A 25,009-nucleotide genomic window follows, 5' to 3' on the forward strand; every position below is an offset into this window, starting at 1 on the left:
GTATGTCAAAGATACGTATATTCATACTTCATCAGTATACCTCTACTTTCCACACTAGTTGTACAAGTTATGTATTTTGTATGTTTGTTTTTTAGCTGTTAGTTTTATGGTATTTTAAACAAAAACCATTTGTCTACAATATGGTAATGTGATCTCTATTGTTCAGATCCCCTATCTTGACTCGGGTTTCAGGATGACCAGACATAGACAATGTAATAGATATAACTGATAACTTTAATTGTATGAACCTTCCCTTGTCTGTTTTATTGTGTTGTCATCATAACTACTGGATTCGATTAACTTATTCGTTTAATTGATGTTGAGTCAAGCCAAAATACATACACACCCAAAAAAATGAATAATATAATAGATTTGAATCAATCAATTACACTGTTAAAAATTTCTATTGTAATTTTACAAGAAATGCATTGGAAGCCAATAGGCAAAACATTTGGACCAGGACTCCAAATTCTTGAAATCTATTATATCTAGGTTAATTTTGACAACAAATTTGAAAAGTATGACCCAAATTTAGTAGGATTCCATACTTGGTTTATCAAAATTGGGTAAAATTTGGGAAAGATAGAGCAAAATTAAATTTTTTGGATTTTGATGACGTCATGAAGTTAAAAAATTCAATTTTTTTGATAACAGAAGCATATTTGATCCGATTTTATTGGAATTTTTTTTGAAACCCACTAATTTCGGCTCGAACTTTTCAGCTTTGATGTCAGTTTTTTGCTAACTATCACTTATGTGCTTAATTCCAGGACGAGGACTCCACATTCTTGAAATCTTTTATAGCTAGATTAATTTTGACCACAAATTTGAAAAGTACGACCCCAATTTAGTAGGATTACATATATGTAAATATTACGTGCAATTTTTAATATTATTAACTTCACCAAGCTAAGCTAGAGTGGGCACTTACTCCCAAAAAGTTACGTTTTCTTAGGATTATTTTTAATTCGGGTATATGCACTCCCGTATTAATGTTCTTCATAAGCAGGTAATTTTTTTTAATACCCTTTAAGGTGTTAAATTTTTTGAGCTGTTGAGAGACGTTTGAACACTTGAATTATAACATTTGGCGAGTTATTGTCGAAATACGAGCGAAATTGCTATCAGTTTTGACATCCATGATGACGCCATCTAAGAAATCATTTTCAAACGTTAATGTTATAAAATTATATTTCAAATAGTCAATTTCATTGTAATTAAAAATATTGTTTCAACATATTCCTTAGACAATCGATATATTGCTCAATATCGATAATGGCTCAATCATATTGACCGTGTTAGGCTATATATTTCGTCGTCTAAAGTTTTCAAACAGTTTGTATATAAACAGATTCTACAAATAATATATTTCCATGATTTATTTTTCAAAAAAAAAAAATTTCTGATATATGATTGACGTCATAAGCATAAATAGAAAATTTTTGTTTTCAAATCGATAAATTCAAGAATCGGATCATTTTATTTATAGCTTTTATTTATATTTATATTTTCATTTTTATGATATATAATTTTATTATGAACTATTTTATTCGACTCATCGAAAATAACCTCATTTTATTTTATTTTATTAATACATAAGAAAATATTTATTTTAAGATACCTAAAACATGGTCAAGGTTACAGATTTACTTGAAAAACACTTGAATTAACAAAAAAAATTACAGTATACTTAATATAGAAAAGCTTTTAAAGTGTGACTGAAATTAAATTACTCTCATTAATACACCGAAAAAAACACCATCCCGAAGTTGGCCGTTTCATATTGAAATACTTTCCAATGAAAAACCATTTCCTAATGATTGGAACAAGTAAAGCTAAATATTTGTATTTACAACAAAATGGGAATGAATTTAAAATGTGCATTCATTGATACAAATTCACTGAAGTTAAATAAACAAAATCATTACTTCTATGAAAGAGATTGATTTTAGTTTAAAGTCATGCATTTTATTGATGGGAAAATAAAAATGGTACTTAGTTGGAGTATATAATCTTGTAAATAAAGCGAATAGACGAATTAAAAGAAAATTTCTTTGCGTTTGCTTTAAATATAGGATTTGGTTAATAAGAACACATACCTGTCATGTCTAGCCAATGTGTGGTTGTGTCAACTACTTGAAGATTGTTATTACTAATTTAGAGAGAGTTTAAAATAAATTTATTGATCATTTTTATAATATATTACATATTTTTATACACATTTAACAATCATTGGTAGCTCAGTAAGTACAGCGAAGGATTTAAGACACTACAATTAATAGTAATTCATAGGACGCTGGTACACGCCACTTTTTTTTTTCGGAATGTATATTCTTGATTTTCGATCTAGAATATTTAAGACTAAAAGTCGATGAATAATTTATTTAACTAGTATCTTAAGGATGTATGAGCATGACAACAATGTTTGATTTAAAGGCTCAAAATTTGTTTGTAGGTAGTCTTTTACTCAAAGAATATGTGGTTAAAATTTCAGCTTAGGTAACCGTGCAAATTTTTAAGAAAAAAGTCATTAAAAATCGATATAAAATACATTGGCTCTTATGGAGGAATCTCAAAAAACGACATATTTTGGAAGTTTTTGATAATTTTCATTTGGAATGAATGAAAACAAATTTTAAAAAAAACTTTTTACTAGAAAGTAAACATATTAGCAATGAATTAGAAAAGAAAAAAACTAAGTGTCTCCGTCCATATAAGGGATGTAAGAGCAGGGTAGATTAAGGGTTGAAATTATTTTTATCTTATTTTCAACTTTGATGATGAATTTTGTTATAACTTCATGAATGTAGACGAAAAATAAGAATAAAATTTTTCGATATGTGTCTTGGTTTTCGAAATATCGAAAGCTAAATAATTAAACAAAATTTTCAATTTTCGATATTTTGAAAATTAAGCCAGATATCGAAAAATTTTATTCTTACTTTTCGTCTTATATCGTCAAGTAATAATATAAATTTATCATCAAAATTGAAAATATCTATTTTTAAATTTTTACCCCCACGCCCTCGCTCATACATCCTTAAGGCTGTTTGTTATTCCAATTAAATTTATTTAAAACTAGTGAACGATATTTTGTAATTTTATTTTGCATTTCAAGTTTTTTTAATTATTTCCATATATAGAGGTCATGTGAGTACTGTAGACTAGTTTAAAAAAAATATAGATTGATGTACAGAAAGATCTATCGATCTATTATTTTGCATCAAAACAGGTTGCAAAGATTGATATACTCATAAATCTGCACCTACAACTTGCTAAACGTGATAAATGAAACATGTAAGAATGATATGTGAATGCATTAGTTTTAATACAGAATGTTCGAGGAATGATGAGAGCAAAAACTACTTTTATGGGAAACGATTAGAATTGTTTTTATTTTTGAGATATTAAATAGCATATTGTACCACAAGTGTGTTAAATTGTCAATTAGCACACACGACTAGAGTGTATAATATTGTTATAAATTACTATGGTTTCTTATAATCCATCTATTTATCAAATGCTTGCTTAATAATAGATTAAACCTGCTTTCTTAGTTCTATTTTAAGGTAATTTTTCCAAAAACTTTAAAAAAAAAAGAATTATTAGTACTTCAACTAAATTTTTTCCGAAACTCTCGGTATAGGTTTTATATACAAGAAGGTATTAATAATACTAAATGAAAGTCACATAGAACTTTATTAAAATTTAATTGAAGAAATGATCTAATTTTTATATTTAATGGGGTCGTCATTATAAAAAAAAATACTGCATTAATTTATAGAATCGAAAATCAATACATCTAAACCGAAATAAATTTAACCGAATTTAAATTTTAACCGAAATATTTTTGAAAAAGGGTAAACAGAATGTCCTTTAACGAAATATTGTACCCATAATTCATTTTAAAAAATATTAAAAAAATGAATACATTTTTTTAAGGTTGATTGCGAACTATAACCTCACCATCTGCGAGTGAATTAGACAAGTTATCAGAAATCTTAAAGCTGAAAAAAATGCTTATTTACAGGGTGTCCATGACTCGATGGGTATAGCTTGAGAACGTTTCTATAGATAGAACGTTCTAAACTTTTCTAAAGACAGAACGTTCCGTACAGCAAAAACTTTTCTACGAAGAAGATTAATATGGTCGAAAATAGTTACTTTACTCAACAATGCCTTTGCTTTATTGGTTCAATTCAACATTGTCCATAACTTCTGAACTATTGAGTTTTGGACAAAAGTAAATTGTCCAAAGAATACGCTCTTAGACTATGTCCATTAGTCACGGGCATCCTGTATGAATCTATGAGTGAATTTTCGCTAAGTTAGATCAAAAACATAAAGATAGGCCCAACTATTATTTCCACATTCATTTTCAGAAAACTGAGAAAACAAGTGAAATTTACAAAATTTAAAAAATCCTCAAGAAATTTTTCGGTTACGGAACCCTAAACACGCACTTTTCCCTCAAAGCGTTTTCGAACTGAACTGATTTTGATGGTCATCGCCTATTTTTAACCCGCACTTGAAACATAGCTAAGAACACTTCCCATTAATTTAATTACCTTTCAAACGAAACAAAAACAAAACCCAAATCGGTTCATTTGACACACAGACAGACAGCATACATTGCGTTCAAACTTATTAACCACACTTTTTTTTGGTTGGGGCGTTGAAAATAGAGATTTTCGCCACAAATAATGTAGATTATTAGAATAATGTAATAAATAGAACGAATAGAAATTTCTGGACTAAAGAAAAATTAAGTTTTTTCCACAAATTATTAATATCTTTCTTAAACATTTTGTTGTTTTATCCTGTTACTTTTTTCCTATTCCATTTTGAATATTTGAGGGTGTTTATGGGTAATTTCTAAGAAATTACGAACTTAATAAACACATAGAAATAACAATTAAAGAATTTTATTGTTAAGTGGTTAAGTATTTGTTGTTACATTATTATATTGTTACTTGTTACTTGTTACTTGTTATATAGATTATGATGGATTCAATAGACTTGACCTTCATACTTGATTAGTTGTTACTTCTGCTTCTGCTTCTGTTCTGTTCTGTTTAATGTTTAATGTTTCATTAAATATGAATTAAATATTGTAGAGTGTAGACGGCTAAAATTACTATTCTCTGTGTATTCTGTTCTATTCCATGGATACAACGTAGAAAAGCTGCAAGGTGCCACAAAAACCTTGAACCTTTTTTTTATAAAATTACTGATAGATTCTTGAACCATTTCTTCAAATACTTAAACGTTGAATTTCGCCACGTAAGCTAAAACGCGGGCAAGCCCTGATGTGATGTCATATCGATATGAACCATAGACCATCAGTTAGTTCAGTGTAGACAGCTGGGTATAATATATCCATAGATAATAATAAGTATTTATATTTATTATAATCAGATGTCTATGAATATATCTGTCAAACTTATTTGTGTTATTTCGTATAATGATACCGATATTACGTCATCAAATTGGATGCCCGCGTTTTTGACAGTTTAAAAAAGGTTAAAAATTTAATTTAAGTTTTTGGCAAGAAAGCGTGTGTATTTTTCCGAAATAAATTTTTGGTGGCTTTTTATTATCAAAATCAACATTTTGAAGTACTTTTTCAAAAATAGTAGAATACCCTATTGGTTAACTTACTTAGGAATTTTATCAATTCAAAAGTTGAATAGATGAGCTGTTGGATTGTTTGAGGCTTACAAACTTTATCTAAATTGTGCATTAGTTTTGGCATACTTAGTCTCTCAATCGCATGTGTAATACTTGGTATTAGGCAGCGAAGATGGTAGTAAAGTGCATTTTTGCCTGAACAAACGAAAATTAGTTAGGGAAAATATTAATGATTTTAGTTTCAAATTAGGGTGATTAATTTTGAACCGCCTGGTAATGGAAGATAAAATAGAAGTTGTATAAAATCGAATATACTTCAACTATTTATTAGAATATTTTATTTATTATGTTCTGATTGACGTCACTGCAGCTTTTCTCTCTTTCCAATGACTTAATAAAGACTAGGAAATTTACAACTATTGAGATTTCCGTGTTTATTAGGTGTTGAAAATCGTAAAAAGTTTTATTTTCAGTATTATATACCAAGGCGACTCTAGTAATTATAGGAATTTTTGGCTGTGCAGATTTTTTCAATGTGAGGAAAAACTTGCAATATTATAAGTAAACCGTGAAAGTGAGTTTGGATTTTAAAAAGTGACTAAATGGATTTTAATGAAACCTAATAATATAGTCCACACACATCAGAATAACACATGAGCTATAATTTATAAAGAAATTTCAAAAAATTTACATAATTAAATTGGTTTTTTACATTCTCTACTGCGCCATCTATGAACATCATTTTGAAGCATAAATTAAAGATTTCTGTTATAATGTATTGACTATCTGTTCAACCAGAGTTTTCTGATATACTCAAGACTATGACTTTTTTACTGCGTAAAGCAATGCCTATCCCAGTGAAAGAGCAAGGAAGGTGAAAACTATAATGGGGTAGTCTTTCCTTTTAAGCCTAGCAAAGCGGGCGTTACTCATGCTAGTTATATAAAATTTTGATTTCTTATAAGCTAATTTAATAACACAGCCCGCTGACGAGACAAACGGACGGACAGCGGAGTTTTTAGTAATAAGATTCCGTTGGTTACCCTTGGGGTGCGGAATCCTTAAATACGATGACCTACGATACCAATTATTGAAGTGATATGATTATTACGTAATTTGTTTAGAAGAAGGGAAGTCTGTTATATAAGCAAGTAACTAGTCTGAGGATTTAATTGACGTTAAATAATTGTAGGGTTTCTTTGAAATGCTAGACATGATTAGTCATATTTAAATATTATTTTAATACTAGTATAAAATTCAGATAAGGCTTAATAAAATACTCCAAGGAATGTCGAGAAATGTCTCTCCAAAAGCAAAAAATTTGGTCGAATAGACGGAAAAATTATAGGAAAGTTAGCTTTTTTTGCTGTTCAAAAATTTCTCAGAAAGTGCATTCATTTTTTTCATAAACATGTTAAAGACGTTCCTCGGTAAGGATTAAAAACATGGCGGTTTCTTAGGAAAACCTTTAAATCGTACATATGCATTCTCATTAATCCCTTTTATAGTAGGCAAATTTTTAATACCTTCCACGGTCTTTAATTTATAGACTTGGACTGTTTTTACCCCAAAGTAAAAATTTTGAAAAATATATTATTCATTAGTTAAAAGCCTGACAAATTTCCTATAAAGAAAATTATAGTAAGCGGGCACTCGATTTTCCATAAAATACAAGTGTGTCATTTCTTCTGTAAGTGATTTTCTCTAAATGTTTAGGCAAATGGTATAAATCGAATTTTCGAAGTTCTAATAGAGTTTATAAATAAAATTCGAAATAGAAGTCTCATCTTAACATAAAATTTAATTTTGGAAAATTTTAATAATAAAGGTAATTCTATCAAGTTTTTAAGAAAAGTTGAGTTTTACGAATGAACTACCTTAAAAGTAACACTTGCATGTTTTATTTTTTCTTACCATTTTTAAAAATAATTTGTTAAACTGATTAGTTACTATTATTGGAATTTGTCTTCTAAACAATTTTTTTTTTATAGAAAAAAAAGTGCTAAGGTTTCTTACATAATTAAGTATTTCATATTACACAATAATTAAAATAAAACCAGACATTCTAAACAGGTGGTTTAATTATTATGATTTATTATGTGATAAAAAAAACTTTTAGCAAAAAGAAAACCGATTTCAAAAGGAAAATTTTTCCAAAACAAATTAATATGCACTAAAAAGTAAAAAAATAACGATAATATAATGTAGTTAAAATTATTTTTGTTATTTTTGGAGTCGGTGTCAGCCAAGGAAACAACTCTGACGGAACAGTTTGCTACATTCGCTTGGCTGACACCGACTCCAAAAATAACAATAATTTTAACTACATTATATTATCGTTATTTTTTTACTTTTCAGTGCATTTTAATTTGTTTTGGAAAAATTTTCCTTTTGAAGTCGGTTTTCTTTTTGTTAAAAGTTTTTTTTATTTTGTGATTTTTAGTGTATCTGAAGTACACAAACTAATTTCACCAAAAAAAGAATCATCGAAATCGGTTGGCGTGATATTGAGTTATTCGCCCTCTTGTCGTGCATACTTAATTTAAGACTTTTGTGGTTTTCTCATGGATGCCGTTGTCAGAACTAGACTAAATGGGACCACACGAGAAGCACCAGCTTTCAGATAGATAAAGAATCATCAAAATCGATTCACCCAGTCAAAAGTTATGAGGTAACCAACATAAAAAAAACAGTCGAATTGATAACCTCCTCCGTTTTTGTTTGAAGTCGGTTAAAAAGTGCAATCTTTATCGTTCTTAAAAGTTTTGCAACTTTGTATTTTAAAGTTATAGATGGTTATGTAAAGGATATATAATTGACTTGTTTGTTAGAAATTGATATGGTCGATGATTATTGTAAGAATGCGGGCTTGGCAACCTTCACAATTTTTTTTTAATTCAATGACAATTTTTCGTAAATATTTACAAAATTTTAATAACAGAAGATTAATTTTACCCACTTGTTATAAAAGTAATAATAAATCTCTACTCAAAATAAATAAATACATAAACATGTTTTGTATGACAATATAGTATAGTAAATATTGGCGTTTGAGATCAAAATTTACCGATACTATAGTTGCAATGATAACTCGTCATGAAATATCCTCGCAAAGTACGAAACTAGGTGCGTTTTACACGAAAACGTAAGCAGTTAGGTATAGGAAAGTTGGTGGTATTTGAATCCGGCCACCATAAGTGTGTTGTTTTTTTAAAACTTTTCTTATTTAGTACAAATAATGCAAGCATTGACGTTCAACACTTTCTATGCAGGGTATTTCAACAATTAACTCAGTCAATAAGGTATTCTACTATATTTGAAAAAGTACTTCAAAATATTGATTTTGCTAATAAAAAGCCACCAAAAATTTATTTCGGAAAAATACACACGCTTTTTAAACCCTTAAACCTTTTTTTAAACCCTTTTTAAACTGTCAAAAACGCGGGCATCCAATTTGGTGACGTAATATCGGTATCATTATTCGAAATAACACAGATAAGTTTGACAGATATATTCATAGACAACTAATTATAATAAATATAAATATTTGTTATCTATGAATATATTATACCCAGCTGTCTACACTGAATTAATTGATGGTCTATGGTTTATACCGATATGACTTCACAGCAGGGCTTACCCGCGTTTTAGGTCACGTGATATACAGTTTAAAAATTAAGATTTTTAATTTTAATATTATAAAAGAAAAATGTGCTTTTGTGACTCGAAATCAGAATATTTAAGTATGATTTTAAATAAATTTTAACTTTCTTCATTTCATAATTCATTTTTCACTACCGAAAGTATCCTATTGTTTGTTTTGACTTGTTACTTAGTAAATGATCTGTTAAGTCAAAATATTTTAAGTTCATTGCTTTACTTATTAAGGTTATTATCTTAATATCTGACCCCCAAAAACAATTGTCAGACAACAAATAAATAATTAAGACAATTGCAGTGCATGCCATCATGAACATATAAGCGAGCATTATTGTTGAAGTTCAGCTCATTTAACAACATTTTTGAATGTGTGATATGGTGTGATATGATGGTAATGGTACCATTCACTGGTACCACTGACTTGATTCAAACACTCCTTTGCATATCATATGTTATTTAATATTTTTATAGAGTTATAAAGAGTCAATGTACTTTCATTTGGAGTATAATAATTTTAACATTGTACTCAGTCAGTATTCAGTTATTCAGTTGTTGGATGAATTATTATAAAAAAATGTTGTGATTTTGATTTTATTTAATTCATTGTACTAAAAATTTCATGGAATTGATATTAATGATTGTTGGTTGATTCTATTTATGTGACTGACACTACATTTCCACCCAAAATGCGTTTTATTTTGCTTCGTATTATGAATACTTAAGTTAACGATTTTAGTTTTAGGATAGTTTTATGGTTGATTCTATATTTAGGCCTCTGTAGTAAAAAAAATGTACTCATAAAACTTTATGATATGTTTAACAAGGTGTAAATATGACTGACATTACATTGAAAAGGACGTCACAAAACGTGACTGACACTACCGTGACTTTGTATTGCGAAAAAATTAAAATTTTAAGGACACTGAAATTCCTGTAAATTGAAATTAATATTACAGGACACAAGATAAGAACTTTAAAACCATTTTAAAGATATAAAAATGTAGTAAAATGCTATTTTTTAACCCCGAATCAAAAAAGAGGTGTTATAAGTTTGATCACTAAATGTATGTATCTGTCTGTCTGTTCGTCTGTGTGTGTGGCATCGTAGCGCCTAAGCGGATGAACAGATTTTAATTTTTTTTGTTTCGTTTAAAAGGTAATTTAATGGAGAATGTTCTTAGCTATATTTCAAATGCGATAATAGGGTTCCGTCCTCGAAACGATTAAAGCATAGGCGATGATCTTCAAAATCAGGTCAGTTTGGAAATGGCTTTTAATTAAAGAGGTAATTTAATAGAGATTGTTCTTAGACATGTTTCAAATGCGAACTTAGGATTCCGTACCCGAAAAAAGTGTCTGCACCGATGAGTTTGTCTACCACCTTGAACATGTCGTACTTAAATACATACATGGCTCACTTTTGTTGAATTTTTTAACAATTATTAATGTTATCAAGGGGTCAATATGGTCGACCAATTCCTTGCTGCATTTTTTCAGACCGATATCTTAAATATGAAGTTATAATGCTCATTTGAAAACGCAGCACTTTCGAAAAAAGTAAGCTATACTCATGATATAATGATCATTTAACAAAAAGGGTGCTGTTCAGCCCACAATTACTTTTTGGGTATGTTTTTTTTGGGTATTGAGAGTGGTGGTATCTACTATTTTCATTCAATGTCAAAATTGAAGAAATTATCAAAATATGTTTATGTAAACAAGAAATTTTTGTTTCAATTAAGGATAAGATTTTGATTAAAGATAGATTTATTAAAATATAAGTGGTTAAATTAAATATAATCTTTTGTTTTATTTCAGTGTAAGTGTAAATATTTATGCATAGATTTTTTTTTATAAAAACTTATTTTGTTTAATTCCTGATATTAATTTATTTTTGAACAAAGTTCATAATTATATTCTATTATTTAATTATATTATTATTAAAATTGTTATTTTTAGCGATTCTTTTTAAAATAATTTATTGTAAAAACAATAATGGTATAATTAATGTATATATTATCTTAAGGAATTTAATTAATTTAGAGGTATTAACGGTTTAATAATATAATTAATTATTATTTAAATCTATTTATTCAATTGGTATTTTTATATATGTGTATATTTATAGTCATGATCGTTGGTGCATCTGTTTATAATGGTGAAATTTCTGAATAATTCAGTCATCTTAAGGTTTTACCTCGAAATATAAATTTTTAACTCTCTATTTTTGATTGTTTTTGAGAAAATGGAAACTAAATTTGCCCTAATTTGAACTTGAATCCTGTTGCATCAATATTTCTAAGCGTTACACACTTGGGATTAATCTTAATATACTCTGATATACTTCAAATACGAACTCATCATCATTTCAAAGTTCTGGCATAGAAAATCACTCACAGTTTGTTTCAAATGCTTCTAATTTATTATCGGTTTTATAAATGAAAATATGAAAAATGACTAATGGTATACGTAATACACGCTTTCTTAAACTAATAGTTTTTCCGTGAAACGAACAATAACAAAATGAGGAATTTAATCTTGAGGAAATTGACGAATATGTTATAAATAAATATATTATGAAAGATTTTTATAATATTTATTTTATTTTACACAAGATGTAAGCATGAACAAATTTAGAAAATTTATCTTTTAACTATCAGATTAATATATCTAATCTGATTATCAGATGGATTGGATGAAGATCGATCTTCTACGGTCTCTTAGAGTATAACCTGTGTATAAAAAACTGTTATAAATACTTTAAAAAAGTTGCGTAGTTGAGAGGGACATTATGTTCTGACATCAGATTTGATTCAGTTTTTAAGGCTCCTTTAATAAGCCATTTAATCCTAAACGATAAGAGAGAACACTTAAAATAAAAAGTTAATTCTCATAAAAAAACTCTTAAAATTTTTCATCTTAACCATTTGAAAATTTGCTAACTACGAAAAAATGCTTAAGCCAAAAGTTGTCAAAGGCAAGAGTGGACATTTACCTGTGATAATGACATGTTTTTAAGTCGCATTTCCTATAAAATTCTATAAAAGAAACCCGAAACTGGCTATTAAAGGAAAGATAGGCCCAATCTGATAAAAATAATGGGGTTTAACCTCCGTTTCTCTGACATATACGCCTATAACAGAGGATACCCACATCATTATTTGTTAATCTTTATTTATTTAATTACAAATATATTTACAAGAAGTTACTTCGTTCTTGTCCAAGCGACGACAATGTGATCAATTCTGCACTCCCATTAATGATAAATTGTTCACACTGCCGATGCCTGGATTCGAACCCGCAACCTATGTCTAAATGGACAAACAGTCAAAGACAAACGCCTTAGACCGCTTGGCCATTTAGGCTCTTCTTCTAAATAAAAAACAAGCTATTAGCGACTGAAATAACTCACGCTGTAGATTATATATTGTCTAACGAGTTTATAGAAGTTTTCAGTTGTTAAAAAATCGCTATTGCCATTTTATTTTTGGAAACAAATTATCACTTAAGTTTTAATTTTAAGCAAAGTCATGCTTAAACTTAGTCATTTGAACAACTCTACCAAATGTTTTTATACTTATTTATAAACCATACATCATGCATGATGATAAAAATTTTACAGCATTTTGTTGAAAAGAAAGAATGCGTGCTCTTGTGATGATTGGCACGTTCTCAAACATTTTTTTGGATAAAATTATTGATTAATATTGTTAAGGTCAAACTGGTAATGTAAGAAATTCTTATATAAATCACTGCTTATACGCAGCTCTATTATACTAAATACTTTCACTAAAATATTATTAAAATTATTCACCCAAAAAAAAACAAGAATTTAATCTGGAAGTGGAAATATTATATTTTTGTGATCATGACCTTATTTAATATAAAGTCATTTTTATATCTTTGTGTAGTTTTCCATTAAATTCTTTTGTTAAACCATAATCAACTGTTTGTTTACCATCCAAATCATAAACTTTTTACGTTAAAGCTACCTTATATGATGTCGAGCTTTATCAAAATTTGTAAACAACAATTTTTTATTTATTTTTGTACGAATTAAAAATAAATAAAATCTTAAGAATAGTTAGAAATCGTGACTCGATGACCATATCTTAAGAGCGTATTCTTTACACAATTTGAAGTCGAAAATATCTCATATAATTTTGCTCAAAGCCCAATGGTTACTGAGTTATGGACATTATTCAATATAACCAATGAATTAAAGACATTGTTGATTAAAAGAGTTTTAATCACTACATAGTATAAGACAAAGTCGCTTTCTCTGTCCCTATGTCTCTATGTCCCTTTGTATGCTTAAACCTTTGAAACTACGCAACGGATTTTGATGCGGTTTTTTTTAATAGATAGAGTGATTCAAGAGGAAGGTTTATATGTATAATAACATCCATTAAATAGTGGAGAAGTACTGCTATTTTTGAGGTTTCTAAAGTGATGTCGTAAATAATTACATTTTTTCCGCTTACATTGCAAACGCAGGCTGAACCCTACGAGTTTAGAATAGGCTATATATTTTATACCCGTGCGAAGCCAGAGCGGGCCGCTATGTTTTTATGTACAACGTTCACAGTTTTTCTGTAGTGTATTTAGTATCAGCATTGCACCCGTGCGAAGCCGGGGCGGGTCGCTAGTAATTAAATATTTTTTTTTCGTACATTACTAGAGAGGCTATTTTTGGTCCTATTTTTGAATAGCTTCTTCGTTGTAAAGTTTTTGGGACATTCTGATAGCTTCAGAAAAATTACATTTTTCTGGTAAATGTCAATGCACATTTAAGAACTCCTGTTTTTTTAGGATTTTCGCCGCTGATATTAACTCACTAACGCTCTTGCATTTCCGTTACAATATCCGCACAAAAGTGAATATTGCCATATTCTTGATTTGTAAACGTAGCCATTAAATTAATCTTAAAATTACAACTTAAAAAAACAAAAAGTCAAACATAATCATTCAAAAATGACCTAGGTGTGTGTGCAAATTTTCAAGTTAATCGGACAAATTCTAAGATTTCTAATATTTTTTCTAAGAAAAAACTAATTTTTCTAAAACTAATAAAATCATGTTAATTAATGACCAGTCAATTATTTGTTAGAATTTTAAACATGTTAATGTTTAGACAACAATATACCCTCATAATATTCGCTCCAGAATTAATATGAACAATTCGACAACACAAATTTGTAAAAATATTTATACATTGTTTTTCAATAATCGGGTTCTTATGTCATCATATTTTTCAGATAATGGAAAGTGTCATGAATAATTTTTTTTTAGATTTATCAATATTAACAAATTTTTTATTTATTAAATTAAATATTTTATGCTGTTTTGAACTATATCATATTGACTGACCCCTGAATACGTAAGAAGTGCAATTATATTGAGTCAGCATATACAGTGTATTTAAAACAATTTTTTATTTTGAATTTTTGCATTGAGTATTTGCATCTGCATCTGAAAATTAACACCTGAAAAATCTGAATTTAAATCTGATTATCTGTATTTCTATTTAAACGCTTTTGACTGTTTCTGAACGCTAAAATTTGCAATTTAAAGTAGTTTCCGTTTTCGTCAAGTTAATAAAAATATACTAATATATAATACGTATACCTATTTGTCACAATTGACATGTAACTGTACATAATACTTAAGACATCGTATGTATACATATACATACGGTTGTCCGTTCGTCCGTCCGTCCGTGTCTGTGGACACGATAACTCAAAAACGAAAAAAAATATCGAGCTGAAATTTTTACAGCGTACTCAGGACGTAAAAAGTGAGGTCGAGTTCGTAAATGAGCATCATAGGTCAATTGGGTCTTGGGTCCGTAGGACCCATCTTGTAAACCGTTAGAGATAGAACAAAAGTTTAAATGTAAAAAGTGTTCCTTATCAAAAATTAAACAGCTTTTGTTTGAAACATTTTTTCGTAAACATCACTGTTTACCCGTGAGGGCGCCAATTAGGCGGAAATTTTATAATATGTACTATACTTGATTATCAGTTATGTATATGTGTCACATGTTTGTATGTGTTATGTGATAAAGAAATCAACACTGACTCTGCATGGTATTTCAACAATTAACTCAGTCAATTGTTTATTTTCACTTGTTTCTTTCTGTAAATCATTTTTAGAGGATATACGTCATATTGAAGTGTATCATCTTGACATTGTAAAATCAATAATCGGACAAATTGATTTTGGTAAATTAGCATATTAATAGTAACAAATTAAATAATTACTTGGTTACTTGTATTTGATTAGATATCATATTAAATTTTAATATAAATTTGACATAATTATTCGTGTAAAGTCAAAGAGTTTAATATTTAATTTTAATAAGTAATCAATTTTTATACATATAATGCATGTGTACTCCATCATACAATAAATTATTTTGAAGATTCGATGTACGATATTCGATGGGTCTAAAACTATTAATACCTAGAAACCTGAAACCTGTCAAATTTTAATTTGATACCCAACAAAGGACATGCAATTTTTTTAACTTTAGACTTATGTCTTCTAGGGGGCACTTCTGTGACGTCGCCCAACCTTAACTTTAACTTAACCAGCGGACGATCAAGACGCTTTCAATGATACCTCATTTGTCAAATTATGATAAGTAGTGCAGAAATTATGTTGAGAACAGATGAACGTACATAATACGTGGATACATATATACTAGTCAAAATTATAACCTTCGCTTCGTAGTCGGGTAAAAACAAAGCAGTTTTATTAATTTTTTAACGGGTTTTAGCCCTTGCCTTTGATACCCAATAGGGCGCTATATGAAATCTAATGTGACGTTACATAGCCTATAAAATTAGCGGATGAACAACACACTTGCAACGATACCTCATTTCTCAAATTATGATAAGTAGCTTAGAGGTTATGAAAAAACAAATGGATATACATACATATACCAGTCAAAATCATAACCTTCGCCTCGTAGTCGGGTAAAAAACAAAAGCAATTTTATTAATTTTTTCAACGGGTTTTATTATTTTACTCAATAAAAAACGTGATTAGTGAATGATTTAGTTTTGTAGTACAGAGTCAAAATTACAATCTATTGTTTTTTGCGCGTTTTAAGTGGACGATCATTCTTTGTTCGCACTAATTTGACTTACTTGTCTTTATCTGTAAATTATAATTAATTGGATTTAGGTGAATTTTTAATATACACACAGTCAAATATTATTTGAATTCGAAATTTCAAACTTTTTTTTAGCTTGACTTCAATTTTTATATTTTAACCCAAAGCGCAAAGGCGGCCATGTCTTCAAAGCTAAGATAAATACGATGTATAATAAAATTTATCGGCCACAATTCATTTGCACCCTCACCAGTAAATTACTCAGACTACAACACAAGGAAATCTTTCCAAAATTTGAAATTTGGAAAGTCAGGTTTATTTAAGCATCTCAAATTTATTTGTAAATCCATAATTTTCACATTTAATCGTAAATAACTCGAAATAGTTTCAATATCGCAATAGTTTTTTTTGAGCTCAAAATTTGACTATCCTGCAATTCCAATCCACCCAAGCATTTAGTGTATCTTAACCGATAGTGAAGCAAATTTTTTGGAAATAATAAAATAGGCAAAGTATTGCCGAAAGATATGTTTTAAGTGCGAAGCTATCTGTTTTTCCAACCTCTTATAAAGTTATTTTGTTTATGAATGTAAATCTTTGATTAAGATCTTCAATAATGAGATAAGGTTTTTTTTGTTGTTCAAATTTGAACTTTGAAAAAAATATGATAATTGTTTTTCGTGTTCAAGCTCTCAAATACCTTTTGTTGTTATCACTTATCAATAATTAATAATATAATATGTTGTTTAAATATTATGTATTAGTTCCTGGGCTCTAACCGCAGTTGAGTATTCAAAAACCGTATATTAGGATACCTAATTGGACACACAATGAGTTTGTTACGAAAATTGTGTTCTGTAAACTTAAAATAATTCATATTTTAGTTGGATTTATTTGCAAAGTTTTTTCTGCAGCCTTGGGAAGTAGAAACATTTTATGACAATGGGAATCAGGACAAACTCGGGATAAAATCCATAAATTTTGTTGCATTTCAAAACAACAATATTTGAAGTTTGTTAGACAGTGTATTACTTTCATACTAACAACTCATGCGTTTGTGTCAACTTCACTACTCAACCCCTTACGGTAGTTGTATCACATTCGTCGCACCATTCGCTGTATTTGATTTCGCGATGAGGTTGAGACAACCTCATATTGGTTGATATTAAGAATTTTTTTCAATGTGTTAATATTTTTGCCTTTATTCTTAAAAATTCTATCTTACTTCCATAGAAAACAAAAAGAGGGTTTTTACTTTTTTCAGCGTATTTTCTTTTCAAAAATATCAAATTACACAGATCTTTTTTCACGGATATTTCAGTCTTAAGTGGTTTTTGTGCACTCAAAGCCAGGTGGTATCCCCAATTATATCTTTTAATAGATAAAAAAATTATACATTTTTTTTTTATATTTGTATTACCTTATTTACTTTTGTAATATTTAATGAAATTAAATTATTATTTGTAATTCATTTAATATTTGATGATCAGTAATCATCATTTTTTTTCTTTTGCTTGATGAGTTTTTGTTTGTGATTGATTTTCTACCAGTTCAAAACTAATGTTATAAAAAATTTTCGAGTTGGAATACTCAATTTTTTTTCTAAATAATGTTTTGTTCTAATTTATGTTAAATTTTATTTTCGATATTTTTTCTTGTTCTGATTTGTTTTAAGACTATTCGTTAAAAAATGATTATCGATGAAATTGTGTCAAGTTATAGTTTTACAAAAATGTGGAAATATGTGCTTATGATGTAAGTTTGAAAAGAAATTTTCTGTTTTTGATTTTCTTGAATTCTTTTGCGAAAATATGTTGTATGAAAATACAAGTTGAACTGTATTCGACAGCTTCCGTGTTTAACTTAACAACAGTTTTTTTTATCAATTCTAAAAAATTGATATGAGACGAAATGATTTTCCGTTCAAATATTTTTGGTATTTGCTAAATACTTATGCGCTCATTGATATTTATGCTACTAATTTTCGAAAAATAAAAATTTTATTAGGCCAAGTTGAAAGCCAAATCAACAAAATACTCCATTTATATTTGAAATGTCTCATTTTAACTTTCGCTTTGAAATCTTTCAAGTTTTTACCATTTCCGTTCCAGAATTTTAAGAATATTTGAGGCTCCCAGTTCTAAAACGGCCTATTCATCAATTTTTCATATACATGTATAGGCCATTTTTGCTCTGACGGCCTCATTAAAAATCCACAAATTTTAGCTCAAATCCACAAATTGAGCACCGTAAGAGATATACAAAAATTTTTCTACTTATAAAAGGTATTAATGAGAATGCATATACACGATTTAAAGATGATCCTGTGAAAGCGTGATTTTTTGGAAATGCCCTTAAACTAAATTTACAGCAAATCTACGCAAATCTTTTATGAAATTGAGTTTTAAAAACGATTTCAAAATTTAAAAATAATATTACAATAATAATTATTACTCATTTCATTAATTTCTTATACGAACAATTACATTTTGAAGTCGATTGCGTTTCCTGCGTTAACAAATGAGTAATAATTTCTTTATTTTAAAATTAAACTAATGACACAAAAAGAATAATTTATTTATATTTTTTTCGAAATTGTTTTGTTTATAATTTGCACTTCGACCTGAATTGAATATAAAAAGAATTCATGCATCATTCATGAAATGGCACCGATTAATAATCATTTATCAAAATTTCTAACTAATTTTAATAAATGTAGTTTTTCCAAAACGCATGTTATTTTTTCTTCAAAATTCGGCATAAACTTCGAAGATATAAAGAATGAATTTACATAACAGTAATACAATAAACTTTTGCCTCAAAACCTCAAACCATGAGCACTTATATCAATTTTACATTTCTAACTTAAAAAATGAGGAGTATCCTATAAAATTTCTCAGAGCCCTTTTTGAGGATAACCTATCACCTGAAGGGAAGACGTCTCCGCGTACAAAGTGCTATTTGAAACAGACGGAGTTATAATATTCTGCCGAGGCCAGACGCCACAATGAAAGCTCACAGCTTCTCCACCGGGATTGTTTCCAGTATTGTTGGATCCAAGATTTCGAATTCAAGCATTCTATACCTGACACCTTGCAAGTTTATGCAGGTGCGAATAACAGATATGAAGGTTTAATCGTCCTTCATACACTACAAGTGAAATTATCAGAGATCCCCAAGCTCTGAAGATGGTAGTTCAATCGGTAGTGTCCTTTCAAGAGTTTCAATACTCTTCTCAACTATGTTCTAGTGAGTTTCAACCAAGCATAGTCGCATGGCCTGCGTCAAGTCCTAGTGATCAAGATGGACTTACCCTTTTGGCCTAAATGAAGATTTAAAATTTGAAAGCAAAAAAATATTGTAGTATTTTAGTTTTGAAACACCTGTCATAACTATTAAGTTATTTTTTTGATTTGTTGACTAGGGAAATTTTCATAATTGAACATAGTTGTAAAATTACATATGGCAAAAATTTATATTATCCATATGTTTAGATTGATGTATTATAATTTATGGTACTTATAAAAATATATTACTTAGAAGATTTTAAGGTCATATGCTGCCTTCAAGTAATTATTATTTCTGTTTATTTTAAAAATGATAATTGCATCAGAAACGATGTAATGATGTACCGAATTACGTAGGTACATAATTAATTATTTGACTATCAATTTTTATTCAACTTAGGTCAGCAACAAGATAAAAGTCTTATCATTTGAATAAAACCTGCTTGATTTTTATACGCTGAAAAAAAAAAATTAAAATAATGACAACCTCATCCCGAAGTTAGCCGTTTCATATTGTAATAAAGTAAAAAAACTTTCAAATAATTTCCTAATGATTGGAACAAGTACAGCTAAATATTTGTATTTATAATAAAATGGGATTGAATTTAAAATATGAATTTATTGATACAAAATCACTGAAGTTAAATAAACAAAATCATTACTTCTATGAAAGAGATTGATTTTAGTTTAAAGTCATGCATTATATTGATTTGAAATAAAATTGTACTTAGTTGGAATATACCATGTGTGTTAGTACCATTTAGGCATATACATATCTGTAGTATGACAGAATACATCCGTTTAGTAATGCATCTAAGCGAGAGGTATTATATACATGTGTTGTAAGAGTACAGATACGATACGACAGATCTTCTGTTGTATGCATGCAGAGAGTGGAAGTTTTGATGAACTTACTAGTTATCTGTAACTAAAAAACTCCCACTCTCCAAGCTTTTTTCAACTAATGTTCAATACATGTATATAATACCTCTCGTTTAGATGCATTAGTAAACGGATGTATTCTGTCATACTACAGATATGTATATGCCTAGATGGTACAAACACACATGGTATAATCATGTAAATAAAGCGAATCGATGAATTAAAAAAACACATCTTTACGTTTGCTTTAAATATAGGATTTGCTTACTACGAACAGATACCTGTCATGTCTAGTCTATTTGTGGTTGGCTCAACTACATGAAGAATGGTATCCGAAGAAAGATAATTTAATTACGAAAATAGTGGTATTAGACTTGCCTGCAAAAAACTGTTCATGAAAAAAATTGATTAAAATTTTAAAATTAATTTAACTAAAAAATAGCCATGAACACTTTTCGATAGATAAGATATCATAGGCGTGTTTAGAAATCAATAAAATTTCATAAAAAATATGATAATCAGATGGGTGAAGATCGACCATATACCGTCTCTTAGACTAAGCGTTTCTTAAACAATGTTCAAAGGTTTCCAATACAATTTTTCACTGATGCTTCTTTTATTTCTAAATTAAGACCTTTTATCACATGCATACAAAAGTAATATTTTTGTACCTTAAACCTGGTTATCATAGTTTAACTGTAAACCTTATCTCTAAATACCATTTATTTTGACAATTTTTTTTTCACGATTATTAAATTAAATAAATTCAATATTTCTAGTTTCATCACATATCAATATCTAATAATATATAAAAAGTTTCATACCGATCATGAGAAAATCATTGACATCAAACAAATTAAATTGATAAACTCTTCATAACTTTTTTTTTTCTATTTGAAAATTGACTTTGTGAATAAAATTAATATCATACAAATTTTAGTTTTACATTGAAATGATTCAATTAGTATTCATTATGCGAGCTTAAAATCGCACAAAGTTTTTAATCGGAAACATTGACGATTTTTTAAAAATATTTAATTGTTTTTATTAAAATGTTTTAAACGTTTTACTTTGTTGATGTTCCTTCACCTAATTTCGTGATTGAATTAATTTGTTTTGTTTATAAATAAATAATTATAATTTTTAAATAATGCGTTTATGAATTAATTTGATTAGTTTGAAGGAAAAAATTGGTTTTTTTTTTAATTTGAAATTGGAGAAAATTGTTTAGTGTGAGAAGATTAATTGTTTTGTGTTTCTTGGCGTAAAATAACGGAAGTAATCATGCAGGGTAGTGTTTTTGAAACGATTTATGTGTTATTTTTAATGGTTTATTGTTGTTTTTTGCTGCTAGTTAGTACATATACTATACTTGTTTGGAAAGAGTAAGTAATTTTGATCTAGCAAAAAAGAGATATTTGCCAATCGATTAATTTCATGCCCAATGATTGCCCTTATCAGTCTGGTAAACATAATTAATCTTATAAGTCATCAATTTTTGTTAAGTTTAGCCAAAAAACCTTTAATTCTTATTCAACCAAAACCATTTATAACCCGTCAGCACTTGCGTCAACCGTTCGGTAATCTTTAGAGATCTGTTCACGTGTTCTGCACATGCGTCAAATATTTCGAGCGTTAAATAATCATGGAGGTTATAAAGAAGGAGAACGATCGCAATAGAAAATATTGTCCCCAAAATATGGACAAAATAAGTGAGGCGCTGGGATCGCTAAGTTGTCTCATTAAATGCGAGCTGTTGTGCGCTAATATATTACTTACCGACGACAGCGCGGCTGGTGGCTAAAAATGAACTATAACTTCTACAAATTTTCAGGGACAGATGCGCTAATGCTTTAGCACGTAGCGATCGTTCTCCTTCTTTATAACCTTCATGCGTTAAATATTCTTAAACTTGGTAAATCATAACCTCTACATAATTATGTATTCATTTATTTTTTAATGCACTAACTTATTAATGATGTAGCGTCAGGGCAATTTTGGATAAAAGGCTTGATTTTTATTATTTGAAGTTGGGCTAGGTCTAAATCAATTCAGAAAATTTTAGGAGGTCTTACGGAAAACGGATGACGGAAACGGATGATCTGTTTTCATAGAGATTTCTTCAAAACTTGTCGGTGGAAATTAAGTTTTTTTAATTAGGTTTTTAATAAACTAAGTTTTTTTTTACTGAGTATGACTTATACTAAACTGCACGAAACTAAACGAAAATTTCCGAAGTTTATATTTTTTTCTTACACCTTTACTGTTGTGATAAGAGAAATTCTCACAATTTCTGAAAGACTTGAAAAGAATATATTTTTGAAATTATAGATATGCTGAAAAAATTTTCTAAGATGTCAAAAGTAAAGTAACTTAAGAAGTAAATACTTGAAAATTATGTTCTCGGACAACAACTTCAGCGCTAGCTAGGTGTTCACCTTACGTTCAGAACAACCCCTACTCTAATGGACCATTTACGACTGATTTATTTGAATCAGACTGTTCAGGGAATGTTTAAGTAACAAATTGTTTACTTGATAGGACGACAACCCTAGTTTCTAGACTCAACAGACCTACCAGACTTCCCTTTTCTGATTCTTCCCTCTTTCTGAGAAAATAAATTTTAAACTATGAAAATTTGATTATTATTAATTGGCTATTGATTTTTTTTAATTGGCTCCCTTCTAGTCAAAAAACTTCTGTGTCCCCATTTGGAGCAAAACCTTAGCAAATCCTTGTGAGAGAACGTCAAGACTGGTTCATCAACAACTACGTTTTGTCTTGAATTTTCTCTTCAATATCGTTTAAAAAAAAGTTTTGTAAAAAATAAACCTTCAAGGAGAAAATATGACAAATAAATAATAACTTTAAAAAAAAAATTAAATGACTTTTATGTCAAAAGTTTATTAATAAATAATTTATTCTCACGATATCTTAACAATTTACAAAATTATTCATGCAAATTCAATTATCATTAAATTTTAAACAGAGACGACATACTCATATATTAATGATTCAGTCTTTAATTTTTAATTTCCGTGTATAACAAAAATAATATATAAAATAATTGATTTTTCCAGTAATAAATTTATCTACCTTATAAAAATACTAGCGACCCGCCCCGGCTTCGCACGGGTGCAATGCTGATACTAAATACACTACAGAAAAACTGTGAACGTTGTATATAAAAACATAGCGGCCCGCTCTGGCTTCGCACGGGTATAAAATATATAGCCTATGTGATTAAAATCGATCCAGTAGTTTTGATTTATTCATTACTGCCCGTGGCCCGCACGCGTTAAATTTGGAGTAAAACAATCCCCCTTTCCCTATACCATGAAGATTTCCTGCTATCTTTGGAATATCTAAATTCATACATTTACGACATCACATTAGAAACCTCAAAAATAGCAGTACTTCTCCACTATTTAATGGATGTTATTATACATATAAACCTTCCTCTTGAATCACTCTATCTATTAAAAAAAACCGCATCAAAATCCGTTGCGTAGTTTCAAAGATTTAAGCATACAAAGGGACATAGGGACAGAGAAAGCGACTTTGTTTTATACTATGTAGTGATAAGAATTTCTAGCATTTACCTGCCCGCTTCACCTGAGAACTTTCAACTTAAGAGGCAAAGACTACCGCATTACAATGCGATAGGACTATACGGTAAAGGTATTCGTTGTGTGCGTAGTCATGGTAGGGACAATAAAATCGATGCCAGCGCTTCCAGTGAAAAATTTTGGCGTTAAAGGAGGCTGTTATATGATTAATTTGCAATTCTTTACATGTTAATGTTATAGAAAATGTCAAATTAAAATTATTGAAGAACACAAATTAATTAAACTTAATGCATTAAAGATTGTGAAAATAAGAAATCAAATTGAACAAATATTATTTTTTAAATGTAAATTATCATAATTATTTATTTAAATTTGTGAGACAATAATAATAGGTTGGCTGATAAGTCCCCGGTCTGACACATAGATGGCGTCGCTAGTATTAAATGCATATTATTTTTATATAGTACCAACCTTCAAATGATTCGTGTCAAAATTTGACGTCTGTAAGTCAATTAGTTTGTGAGATAGAGCGTCTTTTGTGAAGCAACTTTTGTTATTGTGAAAAAAATGGAAAAAATGGAATTTCGTGTTTTGATAAAATACTGTTTTCTGAAGGGAAAAAATACAGTGGAAGCAAAAACTTGGCTTGATAATGAGTTTCCGGACTCTGTATTTTTTCCCTTCAGAAAACAGTATTTTATCAAAACACGAAATTCCATTTTTTCCATTTTTTTCACAATAACAAAAGTTGCTTCACAAAAGACGCTCTATCTCACAAACTAATTGACTTACAGACGTCAAATTTTGACACGAATCATTTGAAGGTTGGTACTATATAAAAATAATATGCATTTAATACT

At 28.8% G+C, this 25,009-nt stretch overlaps 1 protein-coding gene across 4 annotated transcripts in view; it reads left to right on the forward strand.

Moving 5' to 3' along the window:
- The window catches only part of LOC123305323 (glycerol-3-phosphate acyltransferase 1, mitochondrial), a 60,654-nt gene that overhangs the window by 8,767 nt on the left and 26,878 nt on the right, over positions 1-25,009 (forward strand). The window contains exon 1 of one of the 4 annotated variants that reach the window (XM_044887127.1): positions 18,081-18,166. The exons of 2 other annotated variants lie outside the window; for them this stretch is intronic. In XM_044887127.1, the coding sequence (XP_044743062.1) occupies positions 18,102-18,166 (65 nt within the window). In that variant the 5' untranslated portion in view covers positions 18,081-18,101. Of the gene's footprint in view, positions 1-18,080; positions 18,167-21,807; positions 21,966-25,009 lie in introns of those variants that run through there. One more of the 4 variants, XM_044887048.1, reaches the window with a different exon arrangement.

This window comes from Chrysoperla carnea, chromosome 1, assembly GCF_905475395.1.
Source record: "Chrysoperla carnea chromosome 1, inChrCarn1.1, whole genome shotgun sequence".
Taxonomy (NCBI): domain Eukaryota; kingdom Metazoa; phylum Arthropoda; class Insecta; order Neuroptera; family Chrysopidae; genus Chrysoperla; species Chrysoperla carnea.